The 26,079-nt window shown below is 27.8% G+C and overlaps 2 protein-coding genes across 6 annotated transcripts in view; one reads left to right on the forward strand and one right to left on the reverse strand.

Moving 5' to 3' along the window:
* The window catches only part of LOC129943366 (mushroom body large-type Kenyon cell-specific protein 1), a 131,636-nt gene extending 108,683 nt beyond the window's left edge, over positions 1-22,953 (reverse strand). The window contains exons 1-2 of one of the 5 annotated variants that reach the window (XM_056052754.1): positions 22,824-22,953; positions 19,229-19,243 (exon numbers count right to left, since the gene is read on the reverse strand). Coding sequence is in view for 2 of the 5 variants with exons in the window: in XM_056052749.1 (XP_055908724.1) it covers positions 6,244-6,268; positions 6,328-6,357 (55 nt within the window). In the remaining 3 variants the exon portion in view is untranslated. Of the gene's footprint in view, positions 1-6,109; positions 6,269-6,327; positions 8,052-19,228; positions 19,244-22,823 lie in introns of those variants that run through there. The other 4 variants (XM_056052749.1, XM_056052751.1, XM_056052752.1 and 1 more) reach the window with 4 other exon arrangements.
* LOC129943152 (zinc finger BED domain-containing protein 5-like) lies at positions 19,907-22,701 on the forward strand. Its single transcript, XM_056052414.1, has 2 exons — positions 19,907-20,014; positions 20,848-22,701. Exons 1-2 carry the CDS (start codon positions 19,907-19,909, stop codon positions 22,699-22,701), a joined length of 1,962 nt encoding a protein of 653 aa, XP_055908389.1.
* Positions 22,954-26,079: the final 3,126 nt, after the last annotated feature.

Here is a 26,079-nt window from a genome sequence, read left to right on the forward strand (position 1 = left end):
TCTATTCTATTCTATTCTATTCTATTCTATTCTATTCTATTCTATTCTATTCTATTCTATTCTATTCTATTCTATTCTATTCTATTCTATTCTATTCTATTCTATTCTATTCTATTCTATTCTATTCTATTCTATTCTATTCTATTCTATTCTATTCTATTCTATTCTATTCTATTCTATTCTATTCTATTCTATTCTATTCTATTCTATTCTATTCTATTCTATTCTATTCTATTCTATTCTATTCTATTCTATTCTATTCTATTCTATTCTATTCTATTCTATTCTATTCTATTCTATTCTATTCTATTCTATTCTATTCTATTCTATTCTATTCTATTCTATTCTATTCTATTCTATTCTATTCTATTCTATTCTATTCTATTCTATTCTATTCTATTCTATTCTATTCTATTCTATTCTATTCTATTCTATTCTATTCTATTCTATTCTATTCTATTCTATTCTATTCTATTCTATTCTATTCTATTCTATTCTATTCTATTCTATTCTATTCTATTCTATTCTATTCTATTCTATTCTATTCTATTCTATTCTATTCTATTCTATTCTATTCTATTCTATTCTATTCTATTCTATTCTATTCTATTCTATTCTATTCTATTCTATTCTATTCTATTCTATTCTATTCTATTCTATTCTATTCTATTCTATTCTATTCTATTCTATTCTATTCTATTCTATTCTATTCTATTCTATTCTATTCTATTCTATTCTATTCTATTCTATTCTATTCTATTCTATTCTATTCTATTCTATTCTATTCTATTCTATTCTATTCTATTCTATTCTATTCTATTCTATTCTATTCTATTCTATTCTATTCTATTCTATTCTATTCTATTCTATTCTATTCTATTCTATTCTATTCTATTCTATTCTATTCTATTCTATTCTATTCTATTCTATTCTATTCTATTCTATTCTATTCTATTCTATTCTATTCTATTCTATTCTATTCTATTCTATTCTATTCTATTCTATTCTATTCTATTCTATTCTATTCTATTCTATTCTATTCTATTCTATTCTATTCTATTCTATTCTATTCTATTCTATTCTATTCTATTCTATTCTATTCTATTCTATTCTATTCTATTCTATTCTATTCTATTCTATTCTATTCTATTCTATTCTATTCTATTCTATTCTATTCTATTCTATTCTATTCTATTCTATTCTATTCTATTCTATTCTATTCTATTCTATTCTATTCTATTCTATTCTATTCTATTCTATTCTATTCTATTCTATTCTATTCTATTCTATTCTATTCTATTCTATTCTATTCTATTCTATTCTATTCTATTCTATTCTATTCTATTCTATTCTATTCTATTCTATTCTATTCTATTCTATTCTATTCTATTCTATTCTATTCTATTCTATTCTATTCTATTCTATTCTATTCTATTCTATTCTATTCTATTCTATTCTATTCTATTCTATTCTATTCTATTCTATTCTATTCTATTCTATTCTATTCTATTCTATTCTATTCTATTCTATTCTATTCTATTCTATTCTATTCTATTCTATTCTATTCTATTCTATTCTATTCTATTCTATTCTATTCTATTCTATTCTATTCTATTCTATTCTATTCTATTCTATTCTATTCTATTCTATTCTATTCTATTCTATTCTATTCTATTCTATTCTATTCTATTCTATTCTATTCTATTCTATTCTATTCTATTCTATTCTATTCTATTCTATTCTATTCTATTCTATTCTATTCTATTCTATTCTATTCTATTCTATTCTATTCTATTCTATTCTATTCTATTCTATTCTATTCTATTCTATTCTATTCTATTCTATTCTATTCTATTCTATTCTATTCTATTCTATTCTATTCTATTCTATTCTATTCTATTCTATTCTATTCTATTCTATTCTATTCTATTCTATTCTATTCTATTCTATTCTATTCTATTCTATTCTATTCTATTCTATTCTATTCTATTCTATTCTATTCTATTCTATTCTATTCTATTCTATTCTATTCTATTCTATTCTATTCTATTCTATTCTATTCTATTCTATTCTATTCTATTCTATTCTATTCTATTCTATTCTATTCTATTCTATTCTATTCTATTCTATTCTATTCTATTCTATTCTATTCTATTCTATTCTATTCTATTCTATTCTATTCTATTCTATTCTATTCTATTCTATTCTATTCTATTCTATTCTATTCTATTCTATTCTATTCTATTCTATTCTATTCTATTCTATTCTATTCTATTCTATTCTATTCTATTCTATTCTATTCTATTCTATTCTATTCTATTCTATTCTATTCTATTCTATTCTATTCTATTCTATTCTATTCTATTCTATTCTATTCTATTCTATTCTATTCTATTCTATTCTATTCTATTCTATTCTATTCTATTCTATTCTATTCTATTCTATTCTATTCTATTCTATTCTATTCTATTCTATTCTATTCTATTCTATTCTATTCTATTCTATTCTATTCTATTCTATTCTATTCTATTCTATTCTATTCTATTCTATTCTATTCTATTCTATTCTATTCTATTCTATTCTATTCTATTCTATTCTATTCTATTCTATTCTATTCTATTCTATTCTATTCTATTCTATTCTATTCTATTCTATTCTATTCTATTCTATTCTATTCTATTCTATTCTATTCTATTCTATTCTATTCTATTCTATTCTATTCTATTCTATTCTATTCTATTCTATTCTATTCTATTCTATTCTATTCTATTCTATTCTATTCTATTCTATTCTATTCTATTCTATTCTATTCTATTCTATTCTATTCTATTCTATTCTATTCTATTCTATTCTATTCTATTCTATTCTATTCTATTCTATTCTATTCTATTCTATTCTATTCTATTCTATTCTATTCTATTCTATTCTATTCTATTCTATTCTATTCTATTCTATTCTATTCTATTCTATTCTATTCTATTCTATTCTATTCTATTCTATTCTATTCTATTCTATTCTATTCTATTCTATTCTATTCTATTCTATTCTATTCTATTCTATTCTATTCTATTCTATTCTATTCTATTCTATTCTATTCTATTCTATTCTATTCTATTCTATTCTATTCTATTCTATTCTATTCTATTCTATTCTATTCTATTCTATTCTATTCTATTCTATTCTATTCTATTCTATTCTATTCTATTCTATTCTATTCTATTCTATTCTATTCTATTCTATTCTATTCTATTCTATTCTATTCTATTCTATTCTATTCTATTCTATTCTATTCTATTCTATTCTATTCTATTCTATTCTATTCTATTCTATTCTATTCTATTCTATTCTATTCTATTCTATTCTATTCTATTCTATTCTATTCTATTCTATTCTATTCTATTCTATTCTATTCTATTCTATTCTATTCTATTCTATTCTATTCTATTCTATTCTATTCTATTCTATTCTATTCTATTCTATTCTATTCTATTCTATTCTATTCTATTCTATTCTATTCTATTCTATTCTATTCTATTCTATTCTATTCTATTCTATTCTATTCTATTCTATTCTATTCTATTCTATTCTATTCTATTCTATTCTATTCTATTCTATTCTATTCTATTCTATTCTATTCTATTCTATTCTATTCTATTCTATTCTATTCTATTCTATTCTATTCTATTCTATTCTATTCTATTCTATTCTATTCTATTCTATTCTATTCTATTCTATTCTATTCTATTCTATTCTATTCTATTCTATTCTATTCTATTCTATTCTATTCTATTCTATTCTATTCTATTCTATTCTATTCTATTCTATTCTATTCTATTCTATTCTATTCTATTCTATTCTATTCTATTCTATTCTATTCTATTCTATTCTATTCTATTCTATTCTATTCTATTCTATTCTATTCTATTCTATTCTATTCTATTCTATTCTATTCTATTCTATTCTATTCTATTCTATTCTATTCTATTCTATTCTATTCTATTCTATTCTATTCTATTCTATTCTATTCTATTCTATTCTATTCTATTCTATTCTATTCTATTCTATTCTATTCTATTCTATTCTATTCTATTCTATTCTATTCTATTCTATTCTATTCTATTCTATTCTATTCTATTCTATTCTATTCTATTCTATTCTATTCTATTCTATTCTATTCTATTCTATTCTATTCTATTCTATTCTATTCTATTCTATTCTATTCTATTCTATTCTATTCTATTCTATTCTATTCTATTCTATTCTATTCTATTCTATTCTATTCTATTCTATTCTATTCTATTCTATTCTATTCTATTCTATTCTATTCTATTCTATTCTATTCTATTCTATTCTATTCTATTCTATTCTATTCTATTCTATTCTATTCTATTCTATTCTATTCTATTCTATTCTATTCTATTCTATTCTATTCTATTCTATTCTATTCTATTCTATTCTATTCTATTCTATTCTATTCTATTCTATTCTATTCTATTCTATTCTATTCTATTCTATTCTATTCTATTCTATTCTATTCTATTCTATTCTATTCTATTCTATTCTATTCTATTCTATTCTATTCTATTCTATTCTATTCTATTCTATTCTATTCTATTCTATTCTATTCTATTCTATTCTATTCTATTCTATTCTATTCTATTCTATTCTATTCTATTCTATTCTATTCTATTCTATTCTATTCTATTCTATTCTATTCTATTCTATTCTATTCTATTCTATTCTATTCTATTCTATTCTATTCTATTCTATTCTATTCTATTCTATTCTATTCTATTCTATTCTATTCTATTCTATTCTATTCTATTCTATTCTATTCTATTCTATTCTATTCTATTCTATTCTATTCTATTCTATTCTATTCTATTCTATTCTATTCTATTCTATTCTATTCTATTCTATTCTATTCTATTCTATTCTATTCTATTCTATTCTATTCTATTCTATTCTATTCTATTCTATTCTATTCTATTCTATTCTATTCTATTCTATTCTATTCTATTCTATTCTATTCTATTCTATTCTATTCTATTCTATTCTATTCTATTCTATTCTATTCTATTCTATTCTATTCTATTCTATTCTATTCTATTCTATTCTATTCTATTCTATTCTATTCTATTCTATTCTATTCTATTCTATTCTATTCTATTCTATTCTATTCTATTCTATTCTATTCTATTCTATTCTATTCTATTCTATTCTATTCTATTCTATTCTATTCTATTCTATTCTATTCTATTCTATTCTATTCTATTCTATTCTATTCTATTCTATTCTATTCTATTCTATTCTATTCTATTCTATTCTATTCTATTCTATTCTATTCTATTCTATTCTATTCTATTCTATTCTATTCTATTCTATTCTATTCTATTCTATTCTATTCTATTCTATTCTATTCTATTCTATTCTATTCTATTCTATTCTATTCTATTCTATTCTATTCTATTCTATTCTATTCTATTCTATTCTATTCTATTCTATTCTATTCTATTCTATTCTATTCTATTCTATTCTATTCTATTCTATTCTATTCTATTCTATTCTATTCTATTCTATTCTATTCTATTCTATTCTATTCTATTCTATTCTATTCTATTCTATTCTATTCTATTCTATTCTATTCTATTCTATTCTATTCTATTCTATTCTATTCTATTCTATTCTATTCTATTCTATTCTATTCTATTCTATTCTATTCTATTCTATTCTATTCTATTCTATTCTAATCTATTTTATTCTAGTCTATTTTATTGCATTTAATTTAGTTCGATTCTATACAGTTTTTATTTGTTCTATTTTTTTAGGGATAAATTAATAATTAAATTAGGTGGCACAAAGCTCATAGAGTTGAGTAGTGTATAGTTGAACAGACAGATGTTACCAGGGCCTCGGGTGTGCGAAGAATGTGAGTGGTGGCCCTACAATTCTTATGTTGATTTGAGATAGCAATCTTTATGACAAGAATTTCTTTTGGGGGATTTTTCAATTCCGCGCAATAGTCAATTCCTTTAACAAAAAAATACTGTTGTTGGTACAGGCAGGGGTTGATAGTAAGGCCTCTGGCATGACAGTCCTAAGCACTTACCATCACGCCAGGGTTATAGGTAGAATCAATCTATTACAGATGAACGAATTATTCATGGTTGCTTGACCAATATAATTGCCCCTAAAAAAACAGTTTCTTCTTGTGTGTTAGTATACTTCTAAAAACATAATTACTCATATTTGTAGTATAAGCAGGAGTCTGTGAAGTACAGTTTAACGCATTACAATTTTTTCAAGATATGTTAGCTATATACATACATGTTTTGTAGACGATGATGAGCATAGCATTATTGAAAAACACAAAGTTTCGAAAAATTAATTAGTTCAAGCGAAGTTGTATTATGTTTTGGTTTCATAAGTTAGGCTTTTTGACTTTTTGACCTTTTCCTTTTTTTGTAGTTAACCTATTTTGGCGTAATTATGTTATGATTCACACACATTAATCAAAATTTAAGAAAACAATGTAAAAATTAAAGGAAATTTTCATTGAGCAAATGTCCACATAATTGAAGACTAAATCACCCGCGGAAATTAACGAAACAAATACAGAAAGTCAATTTTAGCAACCGTGGCTTACACTGTTTTCTTTGTCATTGTTGTTTCGGCAGCAAAGATCATTTAGATTTTGTTATAATACGGGAAGAGGATTGTTATTTAGTGCAAGAATTTTAAATTTCGGTTCGCATTTCTCTTGGAAAAGGATTGCTTTCAATATAATATCCAATCCGGTGAATAAATATTATTGTATGCACATGTTTTGGGTGATGTAAGTTGGTTACTAGTAGGAGATATTTGTTAGTTTTCATTTAGTTTCTTTCTTATCGGACCACCAATCCGATCAGCTCAAGTCAACATTTATACCCCAAACGAATACAGTGGCAAAACAGATGATATTAACAATAACGACAAAAACATGCAAAAATAACTTTTTATTGATAGAGCGCGATCGGACGCTACTCGGATTTATTCGGGTCGCGTCCGAAAATGCATTCCGCTGCATATCGGATGCGTTGTGTTTATTCGACTGTGTGCAGAGAATATTGTTAAAGCACATCTATGCTCAATTGAGAGCGGCTTTCGGCAGTATAAGACGACATTAACTAGGGGAGAGCGATAGCGAACGGCAACAAAATCAAGTCCTCCACGCACAATATACAAAATGCAGATACAAAAACAGACGGTGGACAACAATATTAACGATTATACAGATAATGCTTTTACAGTGTGCGATAGGTATAAAAGCGCATGCGATATAATTTGCTTTTTTATTTAATTTTTTCCATTTATGTCCAGTCCAACGTTTTTTTCAAAGTTTTTCTTCGTTGTTAAATGAAGCTTTCCCGTCTCAATGTATGCGGGAGAGTGCACTTGACACGGAAGACGCAACCAACAACCGCACTCGTACGTATACTACCTTAATTAATATCACCCCTTTCGATATAACGCATAAAATGCACTTTGGAGTTGAAGAACAAACAACTCTTGTAGCTGGTTATACTTGCGGGGATACACAAAAGTGTATTAAACATAGTACACGTGTGTTTTTTAGAGTGCACTTTTTCTGCATTATTGCTAATGTGTGCGAAATCTTGTTTTTAAAATGCAACTTTCTTGATTCAAGAATAGTTGTGGTAGTGTGAATGGGAACTGCCTCTTTTTCTATCCGTATCAGGTCAGGCTTTCTTTTGACGATATGTTTCCCCTTCAAACACGCTCTCTCAGAAATCCCACATTAAAATGTCCACTCACACACTGAAAACGAATCTACCCGTGGCCGTGGTACTTGAGGAAAATCATAAGAATAAGAAAAAAATTGCACACTGATAAAGATTTTTTATAAGCTGCAACAAAAGCTTCATTTTCGTTGGGTGGGGGGCCATGCCCATGAACGTAGTTGTGAGAAGGCAAAATGCGAAAGAATAAAAGATAAAAAAGTGGTGTGCGTGTGTACATGTAAAAACTGCATTCTTATTTATTCTGTATTTTTTTGTTACAGTTCATCTTTCAAACTTCCATCGTCAATGTTTTGTTTCCTTGCTATAACACTAAAATGGTTAAAGGAAGTTTTAAAATTGAGTGACGAACGGCGGGACAGCTTGATGAATCTAAAGCATGTATATATTGCTTTGGGTTTGAGTAGAAAAAAATATGTGAAATAAATGTAAAGGTCGAAATACCTACAAGTAGGTATCGACAAAAATTGTTGGGGACAAATATTTTTTGGAATTCCAATGTCTTTGAGCTTAAACTTAAATTATGCAATTTATCTGTTTGCGTTTATCGAAGCATATCAAGACTAAGGAATACAATTAGACAATAAATTTAAATTCATTGCACTAAAAATTATTCTGTGTAAGTGCATATGTATCTAAATACTAGAATAAACAAAACATTAATTTAAATACGAGTAGGTAAGTACAGTGTCGGCCAAAACTAAAGGAACTTATTTTATGGTTTCATTTTTGGTGGGGAATTTCTTGGGTTGATTTTGTCCTTACTGTATTCACAATAACAACAGTTTAAAACAAAATAATTTTTGTATAGCTATAAAATAAACGAACATTTCTTTTACAAAATTGTATTTTATATATTTTGTGTTTGTTACGTATGAACGTCATAAACGCATTTTTCATTGACTGGATCAAAAAATAGTTTCTATTTTAGAGTTTTTTGATACTTTTTAGTTACTTTCCAATTAAGAATCTTAAACTGATTCTGGGCGTGGTTCATTTCAAAATCACGTCGGCCATTTTAAAGCATAAACATTTTTCAACTGAAATCATATATTAACCAATACTTTGTTGAAGTATTGTGTAAATTCATAAACGCTTCACAGGAATAATGATGCCCAAACGTTGGAAGCCAAACGTTCACAAACTCAGGTTTTGGCATCCCTTTTGACATCAACTGTTCACTATTGTAACGATGAATTAACTGATGCGCAAAAACTAAAGAAAAACACATTAAGCCGAGAAAGTAATTAGTTGTTGACGCCACCGTTGATGCATTTGGAAATAAGGAGAAGAAAAACGGAAAGTAGGCAAATATTTTTGAAATTGATATTTATTTATGATTGTTTTCCGTTCTTAGAGAGCACTTTAGAAAATCTGAAAAAAAAATTGATACTAATTTTAATGTTAAAAGCTCTTTGTTAAACTGCCTACGAATTGCTTCACGGTCATTATTATCAATCAATGTTTTACATTACATGTTTTCAATAAAAGAACTTTCTTAGTTTATTAAATAAAAGAAAAAGGGTTTTTTAACGTCCAACAAATAGCTGAAATAGCATCTCAATGACAGCTGCTTAAGAATCAGCATAGCAAAAAAGCAGTGATGCCGAATCGGTTCAAAAAACCTTGACGTTTGTGAATTTACAAATTACTTTAAGAGGAGTTATTCTCCAAAATGTTGGTAACATACGATGTCCTGATGTCTGTTCATGTATTGCTTTGGAATATTATTATTGAGTAAATGTGTTATATTATAATAATTATAATACATTTTCTAAGAAAAGAAATAAAACTAATTTCTACCTTAAATAATAAAACATTGAATTTTGTACAGACGAACCAACAGATTTAAAAAAGGTACCAAATTAAAGCTTATTAATAGTACATACATACATACATATTCGTTCATTCCACTGCGACAAATCTTAAGAACGGGTTGGGGTCGAAAAATTGTATGGAACATAATGCTGTATTTAAAATGCTGTATCTCAAAAAAAGGTATTTCAAAATACTGTATGTACCAAATACTGTATGATCAAAAAAAAACTATATTTCAAAATTCTGTATATCAAAATTCTGTATTTCAAAATGCTGTAAATAATGCTAAGAAATAAAAATCGTATTTAATGTAAAAAAGTGTAGACTTTTTTTCATTAGCATAATGTTCTTATATACTTCTCTAGAACAATAACATATGTACCTATGCTAATTCATAAGTCTTTGAAATAATAAAAATAAAAACAATATAAATGGTATCTTCTGCTTACTTTCTTTTACTTATTATTTGTTATTTGTATCTCTTTCACATTGTATAAACAATTGCACCAAACTAATTGATCTGTAAAAACTTCGACTATTAAACAGTATGAGATACAGTATTTTGACAGTTCAGCATTTTGAGACACAGTATTCTAAGTTTACAGTATTTTGAAATACAGAATATTAATCATACAGAATTTTGATCATATAGTATTTTAAAATACAGCATTTCAGCCCGATCCCCTTAAAACCACCACCGGGGATCATAGTAATGGCCTAACAGTGTACTAGTATGTATCAATAAGCTTTGAAAAACAATTAGGTCGTGCTGTTTTAAAATAGCTAAAGCTGGATTTTTGTCGCCTTAGCTTGCTTTTTCAGCTTAAGCTCCAAATTGTGTGATTACAATGTTCAACAAAGTAATCAGCAATCAAATTATACATTTTCTAAGGTTTTTCATTGTTTTAGTTTGAATCCGACTTTTTAAAATAAACCTTTTATACTTAGAAAAAAACGTATACATATATATGTAAGCTTTTTAAGGTTATATAAATTCATGAAGTAATTTTTTTTCCAATAAATCAAATGAATTCAAATCTATAATAACTTACTTCGATATTCCGTTTAAAAATTTTTAATATCTTACTTGCTCTACTAGGAATCCTCATCAGTTGTAAGTATTCACCTGCCATGCATTAATTTTAAATTACGCTGAAGCTTTTATGCTAAGACTGTTCTTAGTTGTTCAGTTAAAAACCAGTTTTCGATTTTAATATGAATTCGTAGATTATAACATCAAGTTTTTAGAATAAATTTAAAAATAATGTTTAAAACGAGTATTTATGAGTTAAGTTATACATAGCTAAATTCGTAGTTCATATTCGGGATCTGCACTTAAAATCAACTTTGTAATATCATCACACAATTTATTTTGAAAGGATACGTTGTGATTTAACTTAGTTTAAAAACCAGGTTTTTTTTTGTCTTTATTATTTTAAGAATGGCACATTACAAAAACCTGATGTGGTGAGATTCAAATTCAAGACATCTTAATCATTTGGAAAATTATTATACATATCTTGATTTGATTAAATATATCTTGATTTCTGGGCACTTTACTAAAAAGCTTTAAATAGTTCTTTTTAAAGGTTTCTTTTCAGTTAAAGTCGAATATGAACAAGTTTATAGGCGTGCAGCATTAAAAGTTTTATAGAAAACAGTCAGAATTTAGTGATGGTGATTTTAAAAAAAATGTGCAGTGGTTAGCTGATTACTAGCGTAGAAAATGATCTCTGCGCAGGTGATGCGAATGCTTTTGAAATATCTGAGTGAATCTGGATTTCAGTTCGGCTTAGGACAAGATGTTGAAGTTGAAGATTACCTGATGAATACATGAACCTAAAGGATTTCTTCAGCCTTAATGATCTTGAAGAGGTCAAAATAAATCAATTAATGAACCAGAATATGCTGGAAAATTATTTCATTCTTGAAGATTTTGAATTCTGTATTATACCTTGGCTTCAAACGCCTTGTGAAAATCCTCAATTATATGCAGGCAACCAAAAATTCAACTAAAAAAATTCAACAATTTGGCCAAATAATTAGAGGACATATTACTTGAGGTTCTTTATGCCACAACAACATGCAGACAACAACAACAAAGTGAATGCAAGGAATTTTAAATAATTACCAACGGTTTTTTTTTCAAAAGAAAAATATGCAAATGCCGACCGAAAAAAATGAATTCTATGCAAATTACCTCAAAGAGCTCAAGAAACAGTCAGAAGTCAGGTGAATTTATTAACCGTCATGATGATATTTTTTCTTTTAAACAATTTCACATGTTTCAATGACTATGTGTCCAACTCTTTGCGGAGCTGTCAAAAATTTTAAATCTTCGTAGCTGTTTCCGCTGGCCAAAACCTTTAAGTTTATGAGTATTGGTTCTCAATGCTCAAAGGGGTATTTTAATTCTCTTAACAATTTTGTTTGGCCAAGTTTTTGCCCTTTTAAATAAATGCTCTTAGACCCCATATGTTTTCTTTTTTGCACATTTTTGTTTTCTGTTCAATGTTCTCTGAAACAAAACTTCTGTAAAACTGTACAATTAACTTCTATCAATTTGCGCAGTTATATGTATTGAGTCCTGAATCGCCGGCCTAAATTAAAATAAAAACTCAAAATGGTCTTTTTATATGACATAAATACTTACTCGCAAAATTCGCTTGCTTTTTCTTTTTCCGGTATTATTATAATACAAAATTAACATTAAACAAAGCCTACTTTAAAAATTGTCCTTAATGCACTTTCCAAATTGAGCTAAGGACAAGTTTTATCAATTGGTCATATTACACTTAGACAAAGTAAAATAAGGCCAAATATAATTTTAGATATAAGACCAGCTTATTTATTTACCAAAGGCCAAAGGGAAAACTCAAAGCATTTCGGTGAACATAAAAAGCTCTCCTGCAAATGCCCGCATCCTGCTTATGCACCCTATAGAATTTGGGGTACATGCGAGGGTGGATGTTAAAAACATACAAATACTGCAGATGTGCTTTATATATAAGAACCTAGATAATATATACTTTGTATATTATACATTTTTCTTTAAACCCAGGTTCTTTAAATGTTAACTAAATTTTGTTACACTAAACCCTTCACCGTGCCCGAGAACCCATTTTTTTTGGTCCCGTGAAATAAACCCAAGTGATTTTCAAAATTTGTTTGATTTAATTTCACTCTCAGCAGTTTGTTTTCACATAAAATCAAAGACGCTTTGCATGAATTCATCTCGGGCCTACCCCAAATGCTATGCATGCCCCTCGTAAATACTTATACTCTTATTTCTTCAAATTACGAGTATATGGCCCTATTTCAATTTGTAAAAGTGCAACGTGACCAACTGTTGAAAACGGGCCATATTTTAAAAAGTTATTCACGAAACTCTTTGTTTTTTTACAACGTAGTAATGCGTACAAACTCAAAGCATTACGAAATTAGCCAATTGATTGCGAAATTAGCCAATTTGGCTTTATGTTGCCTTATTTAAAAGTAATAAACAAGGTTTTCAAAAGATGAAATTATTTCACAAACATTTCAGATTCAAGTCATTACGACATAACTTTGGTTCGTTTTTTCTCATTTATTAAAACATATGTATACATAAGATAGATGTTTATACCGAAGACAATGTAAATTCGTTAATTTTTTTTCGTAAAGAAAGTGTGTTCACTTTTACTTAAAACCGAACTGTAAAAGAATATCTCCAAACTAAAAACACAGTAATATTATTGAAAAAAAAAATGTAAATTCAAAATAAATATTTAAATTTATTAGGATAAAGATCTACTGAGAAAATTACTGCTGAATAAATAGTTAGAAGTGTCAATAATTTTAGTCGCTAAGCTAAATTTTCATTTTTAAACGAATAACTTTTTTTACTCCATTAAGTTTTTGAAAGACGTTGACTTCTCTTCAAACAAATCAAATTTTTAAACTTTTACGAAAAATATAACCTGAACTTAATAACTCCATGTTTGCGCCATGTTTGTAGAAAAGAAGGAATGTGATTGGATTGTATTAAGTAACTTCTAGCTACCAATAACATTCCTTCATTATCATCATTAACATGTCTTTATCTATCTATCCGCATAAAGCTGAGCACGCCAATGAACTATTCTTTATCCGTTTTAGACACCTACCCAACTACACAACCAATAGGCGATCGCTTTACAATCTAAACATACATATTCTTCCTCTTTCCTATCTTCAGATAATTAACTTTCTATCCTGGTTCTACTTATATAAAATTAAAATAAAGCTATCCAAAGGAAAATGTTTTGAACAAACTAATTGAATACACACAAACAATTGTTTTCGTTAAGTATGCTTACAAGTATTTTTCTTTCCCGGGATTTCTTTGAAGACAAACTTATTTGACAGGTATAATTTTAAATCTTACATAGGTTTTTTTTTTTTTAAAGACTCTTTGCATACAGTTCAAGCAAGTTCGTGCCACCCAGTCGTGCATTTTATTTCATATAAATATTGAAAACGAACATGATTACAAATACCTACTCGGCCAAATTTTCAGATATACAGGGTCCGGCAAAAAAACCTACCCTATTTTTAGACGTTTATATTTAAAGCTATTTATAGATAATGGTTATGTTTAAAGCTTAGTAATTATTTTATTTAATGTAAACTTACATAATATTTAATTTAAAAAAATTCCGTTGTTATTGCCTTTTAAAATATGATAGATCTTTTTGCCGGACCCTGCATAATAATAATAAGAATTTCCATGATTTTTTCACTGCGTTTTTCATCACGTCCATGATAGTTTCGGTACTCATAACAATTTTCTGATTACGATCTTATTAATGGTTGAGGTTAAGTAAGGTGCCGTGAAATAACGCCGGCTAAAAAACGCCAAAATTCGAAATTCGTCTTACCAAAGCTTTACAAAATTGAGATACGACGGTGAGAGAACTCCGGATCCCTGTTAAAAAATAAAGCTTAATGAAGGAATTAGATAGAATATCATTCCACTTGATGTAATATCAATTGTTCTTTTAAGAAATAGTAGTACGAGTACGGCCGGCATATAAACAGCTACATATGTCCTTACCCTGCTGGGTGCACGATATGACTTGGAGTAGGAGCTTTGGTTTATGTAAAATTTTGTTTGCATTATGTATGTATATAAATTAAGATATATGACGTAGTTTCATGGCACCGCAAAAAAATTTTCTTTTTTTTGCTTTCAGCAGTTTGTTTTACACAAATCATTACGGCGTATAAATAGTAAAGTGTGTATGTCGGGGGGACTGGAAGTAAAACATGCTGCAACTTCCTTTCTTGGGCACACTGCATGATTTAGGGTATGTGCGAGGTTGGTTGTATAGAAAGATTTTTTCGATTTAAACAAACTTTGATTTTATACTTTTATACTGGTTAAGGTGCAAAAAACCGTATCGGAGGGGATGACTTTTTCATATATATTTATTCATTTCATCAATTAGATCTTTATTTGTAGGGGGCTGTATGCTTACATAATTGTATAATTTAATAATAAATATTACTACAATTCATGTTTCAAATTTAATATATTTAATTAATTTTAATTTATATAATAAATAAAAATATATTTATGCGGAAGAAAAAAAGAGATTACCTAATAAATAAAAAAAATTGTTATTTAATTTTTAACTTCCCATAGGAAGTTATTGTAATGGGTCCGATTTGTCAAATTGAAAATTTTGACATTTCTCGACGTTTCAAGGTCCCTAAAGTCGAAATAAAAGATTTTTAGAAAGATGTCTGTGCGTGCGTGTGTACGTACGTTCGTACGTCCGTACGTCCGTACGTCCGTACGTCCGTACGTTCGCGACGTTTTTTTCGTCGTCCATAGCTCAAGAACCAGAAGAGATATCTACTTCAAATAAATTTTGTTATACAGATAATAAGGCAGAAAGATGCAGAAAGGGCTCCTAAGAAAACTGCGTGGGTGGTTTTTTTACCATAGCAGTTTAAAAAAAAGGTGAAAATTTTGGTTAACCCTAAATATCTTACGAACCAAAACCGCTAGAGACTTGAATTTAATTTTATATAATGAACTGTAACGTGATACAAAACAGGTATATTTTTTGAAAAAAATCAATATAACGGTTTTTTTTATAAATCAAAAAAACTGAAAAAAAAAATTTGTCACCTCCTAAATTTAACGACTAGCATATTATTTCATCTCCAAAATAATTTTGAGCAACGGAGAATAAAGTTTTTGAAATCCGATAATATTTTGAGAAAAATCGAATTGACAGTTTTTTTTATAAAAAATAAAAATCTAAAAAAAAACATTACTAAAAGTTCGTAAAAATTAAATATCGATTCAAATATCTTTTCAAAAACTTAAAATTTAGGCTTCAAACTTATTTTATCTTATAAGAAATATTGTTTTCAACATTCAGTAGAATTTTGAAGAAAATCAAATTGACAGTTTTTTTTACAAAAAATAAAAACCTAAAAAAAATTAATAAAAGTTGGTAAAAATTGATTTTCGACTCAAATATCTTTTCAAAACTTTGAGATATTGGCTTTAATTTACTTTTATCTTTCAAAAAATATTGTTGTCAACATTCAGTAAAATTTTGAACAAAATCGAATTGACAGTTTTTTTATAAAAAATTAAAAACCGAACAAAAATTAACAAAAGTTGGTAAAAATTGAATATGGATTCAAATATCTTTTCAAAAACTTGAAAGTTAGACTTCAAACTTATTTTATCTTATAAGAAATATTGTTTTAAGCATTCTGAAAGATGTTGAGAAAAATCGAATTGACAGTTTTTTTACAAAAAATAAAAACCTTAAAAAAAAAAATTTATAAAAGTTCGTAAAAATTGATTTTCGACTCAAATATCTTTTCAAAAATTGTAGATATTGGCTTTTAACTACTTTTATCTTTCAAAAAATATTGTTGTTGACATTTAGTAAAATTTTGAAAAAAATCGAATTGATAGATTTTGTACAAAAAATTTAATACCTAAAAAAAATTTAACAAAAGTTGGTAAAAATTTACTTTCGACTCAAATAGCTTTTCAAAAATTAAAAAATATTGGCTTCAAACTTATTTTATTTTACAGAAAATATTGTTTTCGATATTCAGTGATTTTTATATAAAAATCCAACAGTCCGTTTTTCATAAAAAATAAAATCTATAAAAAATAGAACGCAAATTTGGTAAAGTTGATACTAGTACATATAGACAAACTTTTAAGCAAGACAAATCGACAGACGGGATGGGAAGTTATCAGTGTGGGTCGCATCCCAGCCTCTTTTTTTTATTTTAATTAAGTTGAAGTTTTAATATTATTGAACAAATATATTTTTATTTTGTTTTTCGAAACATGAAGATCAATGTTAATCCTAATGCAAATTGAATTCACTTGTTTTCTAGTTTACGGCTATTTGTACCATGAAACTATTCATGAAATTGACTTCGATAGCGTGTAGTTATATCGGGTGCTTTTAAACTATTAACTTATGTTAATAAATTAGGACATTTGATGGGAAAAGTAATTATGTCTCTCATGAACTCGATGATATTTTTTTTTATTTCTATTGAATTATTTTAATAAGGATTCAAACAATGCTATTTATTCAAGAACTGAACTTAAGAGTGAATTGTAAGCAGATATTAAAGCATATCAATCTGAGTATTTTGTATTTCTTTTCAGGAAACCAAGCATATAATTAGCTTTATTTTAACAAATACATAATTTGGCAAAAAAGAAAATTTTGTATCTAAGGTTACTCAAAGATATTTCTTCTTATTATATTACAGGTTCCAAAATTTTGTGGTTAATTTTACAATCAAATACTATTTGATTCAAATTTTGGAAACAGGGCTAAGCTTGACAATTTGAAACATTTAAGAGAAGATGATTATGCGCACACCATTTGTCAAGCTTCGACATATCGCCCAAAGAAGAAAACAGTCAGTTTTACAAGAGATGTAACGGTAAAGGTAAAGGTCGTCAGCGAAAAAAAGGACGTTGGAATCTTAAAAAAACAGCAGGAACAGCAGACTTAACTGAGAGAAATGTTGAGAGCAAACAGTCAATTTTAACTTTGTGAACTCTAGAACTAAAGAAACGATTTTTAAGACTTTACTAATGCCAAGTAGTTTTTGGATATGAGGAGTATCCAAAGATTAGACTGATTGAAAACGATTGAGCAAATGAGTTACATGTTGTAGGTAAATCACTAGTAATTGTATCATGAAACTCCATACTAAGGAAATCTACTCTATTTACGCCTTTCGCTTATGAAATTCCAAAAACGGTTGCTGTTTAATTTGAGGTCACTTTTGCAACAAGAAATTTCCATTAAAGAAGTCATAGAGTAAATTGATTGCACTTTGAAAATTTTTAGATAATTTAAACGAAGTTGAAAATTATTTTTATGAGATTTATACAATTTGTATGCTTTATGTTTTTGAGATTGCACAACCTCCCATATTTCAAGAACTATTTTTAGAATGCTTTTAAGATACAAATTCATCAATTGTCTAGATAAAACATTTAAAAAATAGAATACACGTTATTTAAAATAATTCAGATGCACAAAACCAAACTAAACTTTATATTATTAAACGCACTGCAGAATTTTTATAATTATTAGATTATTCGCAACATTTTTAACGTTCAAGAATGGATGTATGGTTATATTTGTATGCAAAATGCAGCTCCATACCACACAACCCGGTCTATAAAAACTTATTTGAAGGACGAAAATATCCCTCAGTTGGACTGGCCGGAAAACAGCCCTAATATGAAGCCAATTTTAAACGTGTGGGAAAGAGTAAATTACATTTGGAATCACCACCCACAAATGCAAGAAACAGATAAATCATTCATTGACAGTATGCCGCTCAGAATTGAGATTGTTATCAAAGCAAAAGGAGATTCACCAAAATATTGAAAAAAAATTACAAAAATAACAACAAAAAACTGAAAATAAAATTTTAAAAAATAAATTCTTTAAATCTGTTGCTTTATTTCTAGGAAGTAGTTTATATTCTGCATACAAAATAATTTAAATACATTACAATATTCGAAAACCTGATCATAAAAGCTGGAAATTAAGATTTTGCATAAAATCTAAAGTGCGTCTAATAATATGGACAGGTACTGTAGGTTCCCTCCATTCCTGACGTAAGTCGCACACACATTAATTTTTGAGAGTTGTAAGTCACTAGGCTTTGGTTCTCTACGAACTATTTCTCCTAATTCATTCATTTTTAGTCAACCATACCGTTTAATAAGCCCTTCAAAAAGTATGAAAAATAATTCAATTTTTAGATACCATCTTTAAATAATAACAGACATTTTAAAATGGCTGTGCCATACAACAATAGAAAAATATAACACGACTGTTATACTGGCAATATACACATAAGCGTTAAGAGGGACCAAATAATCAGTATTACTATTGTTGAAATCTCCTATAAAAAAAATTTAAATTATAAATACATTTTAATTCTCTAATATTGATTGTTAGTTATTTAAATGAATATTATAAATAACATATACCTTAATTGTTCCTGGGAGTAATAAAGCTTACAAAAATAAATAATTCGAATTCACCTATCGTGACACTTACAACAAGTTTATCAATATCTAAAGCAGCGGTTCCCAAAGTGTATTCCGCGGAACCCCAGGGAAAGTTTTCAGGGTTCCACAAATTTCGAGTATAAAGAGTAAAATACAAACGACAAAATAAACAAAAATTAAAATTTCAACAAAAAAAGTTTGATTTTTTTTTTTTAAGTTAATATTTTTTAATTGAAGTGTGAACTAACGATAATTCAAAAAAAAGCAAACAAAATGAAACAATAGCATCCACTTTCCCAAGAAAGCCATGAGCCACAACTCCCATGAAGTATGCATGCGTGTGAGTATAGTTCACGCGTGCATTCAGAAGGTTCCACACACTCTCCCACAGAGAATGAACATTTGACTCAAAAATGCATGCGTGTGGGTATCGTTGACGCACAACTGTTATACAAATGCAGATTTATCTCACAAAGATTTTAAAAAATGTATGTATGTATGTACATAGTCAGACATTTAAATCAAATTTCAAATTTGCCCCTTGTTTGTTTTCTTCCATATTTTTCGGGAATGTTCAATGTTAGATTCGAGTCCAGTGAAAGTGAAATATATTTATTATAAAATGTAAGTAAATATAATTATTGTGCCGAAAACAACAAAATCGTGTCCAAATGTTTATTAATCTAGTTTTCGTTTTATCAGACTCCTGCCTGAAACTTAAATAATTATGGAAAACTGGCTTAAGACAGGACGCCTTTCGCAACAAACTTCAATATCAAAAACAGTGGCTGATGATGAAGGAGCAGCAAAGTCTTCAAAAAATATTGATTGTTCGGTGAGTAAATAAATCAAGGAACATACTGGCGATTATGACTTTCACGGCCGGTCATTTGAAAAGGTTCAATCATTTTGCCACACACTTCTTCTCCCATAACGGTTAGAACGGTTCGTTTGGTCCGATAGTAAAAAAGAAAAACAGTTTTGCTTCCAATAAGATTCGGTGAATCGTCCTGGCACTCACTTCAACTAGTGTTTTACGTGTCAAACCTTTGGTGGACAAACATCGATTTGGTTTAGCTTTCCTAACCAGGATTCTCTTGTTATTAGGCATAACTTTAAACATGTATTCTTTGCCTCCAGGAACTTTTCTAGCTTGGAATAAATTGAATATTGTCGTTGAATATCATTTAAGTGATTTTGCATTCTTTTGGATGGACTCACCCCCTTCGCGTAAAACCAAAATGCTTGCACCTTAAGCTTCAGCGAAATGTTTTTTTTCTTCCCATAATGTTCGTTAGTAAAAATTTTAAAATTCAGGTAAGCAATATTAAAATATCAGGGCACTATTATTTACCAACATTTTATTTGTCACAAGACTAAAAACTCGTTTTTATTAAATTTGCTTTCGATGTTCAATTTTTTTGGCCAGCCAAATCCACCACTTTTGCATAATAATTGCAACTGCTAGCATTCTTCTTTGTTTTTGTGGAAAAAACATATAAAACGATTGCTTATAATTTAGTTTGAATCAATTGCTTCCACTTCACTTGGTACAATATCGTTTGGAAGTAGTGAGTAGTCCTATTATTTTGGTTATAGCCATATACATATATGTCCATTCATATATCATTGGAAATAATCAATTTTTCCTTGATTATTAAATTTTAGGATGCAGAAAACGCGGCATCAAGTTCAACAAGACATTATCAAGAAAATCAAGCAAAACTGCACTCAAAAAAACGGCGATACGATGACTCTTATTTATCTTTTGGATTTATTCCTGTTGGTAGTTCCGAAGAACCAGATGCCTTATGCCTTGTTTGCAAAAAAATTTTAGTCAATAGTTCTCTCGCACCAGCAAAACTAAAACGCCATTTCGATACGATTCATGAAAATTTGAAGGAGAAAAACATCAGCTATTTTCAAAAAGAAAAAGAGATGTACGAATCCGTGGTGTCAAACTTGACAACATATGCAAAAACTGACAACGAAAATGCAACTGAAGCGTCTTTTATCCTAAGCTACAGGATAGCCCGATCTGGAAAGCCACACACTGTTGCAGAGACTTTAATTAAACCTTGTATGATAGATACAGTTCGCTGCGTACTTGGAGAAGCCGCGGCAAAAAAAGTTGCAGCAGTTCAATGTTCAAACAACACTGTGTCTGATAGGATTCACAAAATATCCGACCACATTGAAGATGAACTCGTTCGAAGATTGAATGTTTGTGATATGTTTGCCATGCAACTCGATGAAAGCACGGATATTGCTGGCCTTTCAATACTTCTTGTTTTCGTGAGGTATCCTTTCGATAAATCTATTCAAGAAGATTTGCTCATTTGTACACCTTTGGAAACAAATACAACTGGCGAAGAAATATTCAAGGTCATAAACTGTTTCATGAGTAAACACAACATTAATTGGGGAAAATGTATTGATATATGCAGTGACGGAGCCGCAGCAATGGTGGGAAAGGTTAAAGGAGTTGTATCAAAAATTAAAAACATTGCTCCTAGAAGTACCAGTAGTCATTGTATTTTGCATCGCTATGCCCTTGTTATGAGAAGAATGCCAACTGATTTAAAAAAAGTTCTCGATGAAGCTGTGAAAATAGTAAATTTTGTTAAGAGTCGTCCTCTCCAATCGAGATTGTTTAAATTAGTGTGCAAAGATATGGGCAGTCAGTACGAATCGCTTTTTCTTCATACTGAAATCCGATGGCTTTCCAGAGGGAAAGCTTTATCCAGGTTATTCCAACTTCGTAATGAGTTGAATGTGTTCCAACTGGAAAAAAATATGTCATCAACTGCAAATCTCTTCGATGCGTTGCATGATGAGCAATGGATTACGAAATTAGCTTATCTTGCAGACATTTTTGAAAAGATCAACGAAACTGCTACAACTTTGCAGGGAAAATCTATAACAGTATTTTTTGCGAGAGACAAACTGGAGTCTTTGAAAAGAAAAATTAATTTCTGGCTATCGTGTGTACAAGAGAATAATGTTGAATGTTTTCCAGTCTTACATGAATTTTTACAAGAAAACCTGTTAGAACTCAAAGCAGATATTAGAAATGTGATTGCTTTTCATTTGGTAAGCCTCGAAAGATCCATGCTAGATTACTTTCCAGATACAAATACTGACATCGAGTGGGTACAAAATCCATTTCTTATGAAAACCACCAAGCCTATGACACTAAGTATACAGGAATATGAATATCTGATAGATCTGCAGAGCTCCTCTTCATCAAAATTTGTTTTTGATTCAGTATCATTACACGAATTTTGGATTGCTGTTAAAAATGAATACCCTGCACTTGCCAAGAAAGCTATATTAAATTTGCTGCCTTTCGTTACAACGTACCGCTGTGAAGCAGGCTTTTCGGCGTATACTTACACAAAAACTAAATACAGATCGAGACTGGACGCTGCCCCAGATATGCGAATACAACTTTCGGACATAGAAGTTAATTTTAAAACAATTATAAATAAAACAATGAAACAGATTCATTCTTCACACTAAATAAAAACATTGATTTTGAAATGTGTTATTTTTCATTTTTTGCTATAGTCAGGAGTTGGGATTCCGATATATATTTGGGCATTGTTTAGGGTTCCACAGCTTAAAAAGTTTGGGAACCGCTGATCTAAAGAATTGAAGTTTGATTTCAATTCAACTAGTCTAAATGCCAATGTGCCTCGGACGTCAATCAATACTCTCCCTTTCCATACTAGTTTTCAAATTTCATCTTTCTTTCCTAAAAACAGAATAATAATTTGGAAAATATTAATTTGTTTAATTATATCAGAGAATCAGGTTTCTATTAAAATTACAATATCATAAGTTAAAGCTGAAATGAAAATATGTATATGTTATTAAGTCTTCTGAAAGCCCAACTACATATGCTAGTAATAAGATAAACTGCCAATGCTTTTACATTGTTTTCTTTTTTAAAACAAATAAAAGATTATTATCAGGAACAATTTTTTCAGAAATCACACCAACAGTAGCGTCAATCGGCAAGACAACTTACGTTCAAATGGGCACTAAGGAAGGGATGTATTTTGATCCCCTAGAATCTAAATAAAAGATTTTTAGAGAGATGTTTGTTATATGTATTAATGTAGGTATGTTTGTACGTTCATATTTCCGTACGTTCGGGAAGTTTCTTTTCGCCTGGGGCTAGTGACTTGAATAAAGCAACATTTTGGAAAAAAAATCAATTAACGTTTTTTTATAAATCAATGTAACTGAAAAAAAAACTGTCACCTCGATTATTTTACGAGAGGAGGTTATTAAAAATGAATTTTAGACTTATATATCTTTTTAAAAATTAAAGATATTGGCTTCAACTAATTTCATCATATGAAACATATAGTTTTCAACATTCAATAAAACTTTGGGAAGATCAAATGGAAACATTTTTTGTTTACAAAAAATCAAACTCAATTATCTTTGCAAAATGTATCATATTGATTTCAAACAAATTTTATTTTTTAGAAGATATTGTTTTCAATTTTCAATAAAATATTGGAAAAGACCGAACTTAAAGTTTTTTTTTTTACAAACAATTAAAACATTACTAAAATTTAAGATATTGGCTTTAAACTAATATTATCGTATAGAAAAATGTAGTCTTCGACAATCAGTAAAATTTTTATAAAATAAAATATTTGACCTCAAATACATTTAATTATGTGCTAAATTTAGCGTTAAAGTATGGTCTTAGAAAAATCCCATTTGAACTTTATTGTATAAGAAATAAAAACTTCTAAGAAATGCTACTGAAATTGGTAAAAATTGGTTTTCGATTAAAAATCTTATTAAAAGGAAACAGATTTTTAAAGCAAAGTATTTCATAATATGCAACATCTTTTGGATAATTTTAAGTTAATTTTTCAAAAAAAAAAATTAATTTACAACTTTTTTAATAAAATACGAAAACCTACACAAAAAAAATTGTTTTTGACTCAAGTATTAGGAGAGCAAAGAAAGGTAAACATATTTAGATTTTTTTCGAATTTGTATCATATAATTATATCGTATCATAATTTGATAAAACAGTGTGCAGTGACCCTTAATTTAAGGCTAGCACAGTTTAAATAACATAATTGAGCACCTTTTATAACAAGGGTGTATCACTTTAACAAATTGCATATTTATTTTAGAAATTTCATATAAAACTAAATACTTCAGGATGAAACTTTGAAACATGCAGCCATTGTACCTGTTCCTACTATATTTGTAGTTTTTGTCTACCTCCTATTTTTCTAATCGTTTTGATTACTCAAATTGAAATTTTTTACATTTCGCAACGTTCCAAGTAACCTAGAATCTAATTGGTTAGTCAAATTGAAAATATTAACATTTCTCGACGTTTCAAGGACCCTAGAATTTAAATTTCTTTATTATTTTACGAGAGGAGGTTATTAAAAATGAATTTTAGACTTATATATCTTTTTAAAAATTAAAGATATTGGCTTCAACTAATTTCATCATATGAAACATATAGTTTTCAACATTCAATAAAACTTTGGGAAGATCAAATGGAAACATTTTTTGTTTACAAAAAATCAAACTCAATTATCTTTGCAAAATGTATCATATTGATTTCAAACAAATTTTATTTTTTAGAAGATATTGTTTTCAATTTTCAATAAAATATTGGAAAAGACCGAACTTAAAGTTTTTTTTTTTACAAACAATTAAAACATTACTAAAATTTAAGATATTGGCTTTAAACTAATATTATCGTATAGAAAAATGTAGTCTTCGACAATCAGTAAAATTTTTATAAAATAAAATATTTGACCTCAAATACATTTAATTATGTGCTAAATTTAGCGTTAAAGTATGGTCTTAGAAAAATCCCATTTGAACTTTATTGTATAAGAAATAAAAACTTCTAAGAAATGCTACTGAAATTGGTAAAAATTGGTTTTCGATTAAAAATCTTATTAAAAGGAAACAGATTTTTAAAGCAAAGTATTTCATAATATGCAACATCTTTTGGATAATTTTAAGTTAATTTTTCAAAAAAAAAAATTAATTTACAACTTTTTTAATAAAATACGAAAACCTACACAAAAAAAATTGTTTTTGACTCAAGTATTAGGAGAGCAAAGAAAGGTAAACATATTTAGATTTTTTTCGAATTTGTATCATATAATTATATCGTATCATAATTTGATAAAACAGTGTGCAGTGACCCTTAATTTAAGGCTAGCACAGTTTAAATCACATAATTGAGCACCTTTTATAACAAGGGTGTATCACTTTAACAAATTGCATATTTATTTTAGAAATTTCATATAAAACTAAATACTTCAGGATGAAACTTTGAAACATGCAGCCATTGTACCTGTTCCTACTATATTTGTAGTTTTTGTCTACCTCCTATTTTTCTAATCGTTTTGATTACTCAAATTGAAATTTTTTACATTTCGCAACGTTCCAAGTAACCTAGAATCTAATTGGTTAGTCAAATTGAAAATATTAACATTTCTCGACGTTTCAAGGACCCTAGAATTTAAATTAAAGTTTTTTTAGAGATGTCTGCGTTTGCGTGTCTACGTACGTTAGTAAGCATAATGAATTGGGTATTATTGAAAAGTTTGAGCTAAATTAAGTCAGAGTATTTAATTTCAACCCAAATAAAGATACTTTCACTTGCATGAAAACATCAAAAAATCAACTTGACTATACTTGGCTATACAGTCATTGATGATCCTGCTCAATTATAATTTTAATTATGTCATAGCTGTTAAAAATTCTAAAAAGCAGTTTTACTCTAAATAACAAGTATTAGGAAGACAAGAAATAGGAATAATCTTCAAATAAAAATAATTAAATTAAGGAAAAAGAGAGGTAGCAACATATTATTCAGTTGAAAGAAGACAA

This window comes from Eupeodes corollae, chromosome 1 (assembly GCF_945859685.1).
Source record: "Eupeodes corollae chromosome 1, idEupCoro1.1, whole genome shotgun sequence".
Lineage (NCBI taxonomy): Eukaryota > Metazoa > Arthropoda > Insecta > Diptera > Syrphidae > Eupeodes > Eupeodes corollae.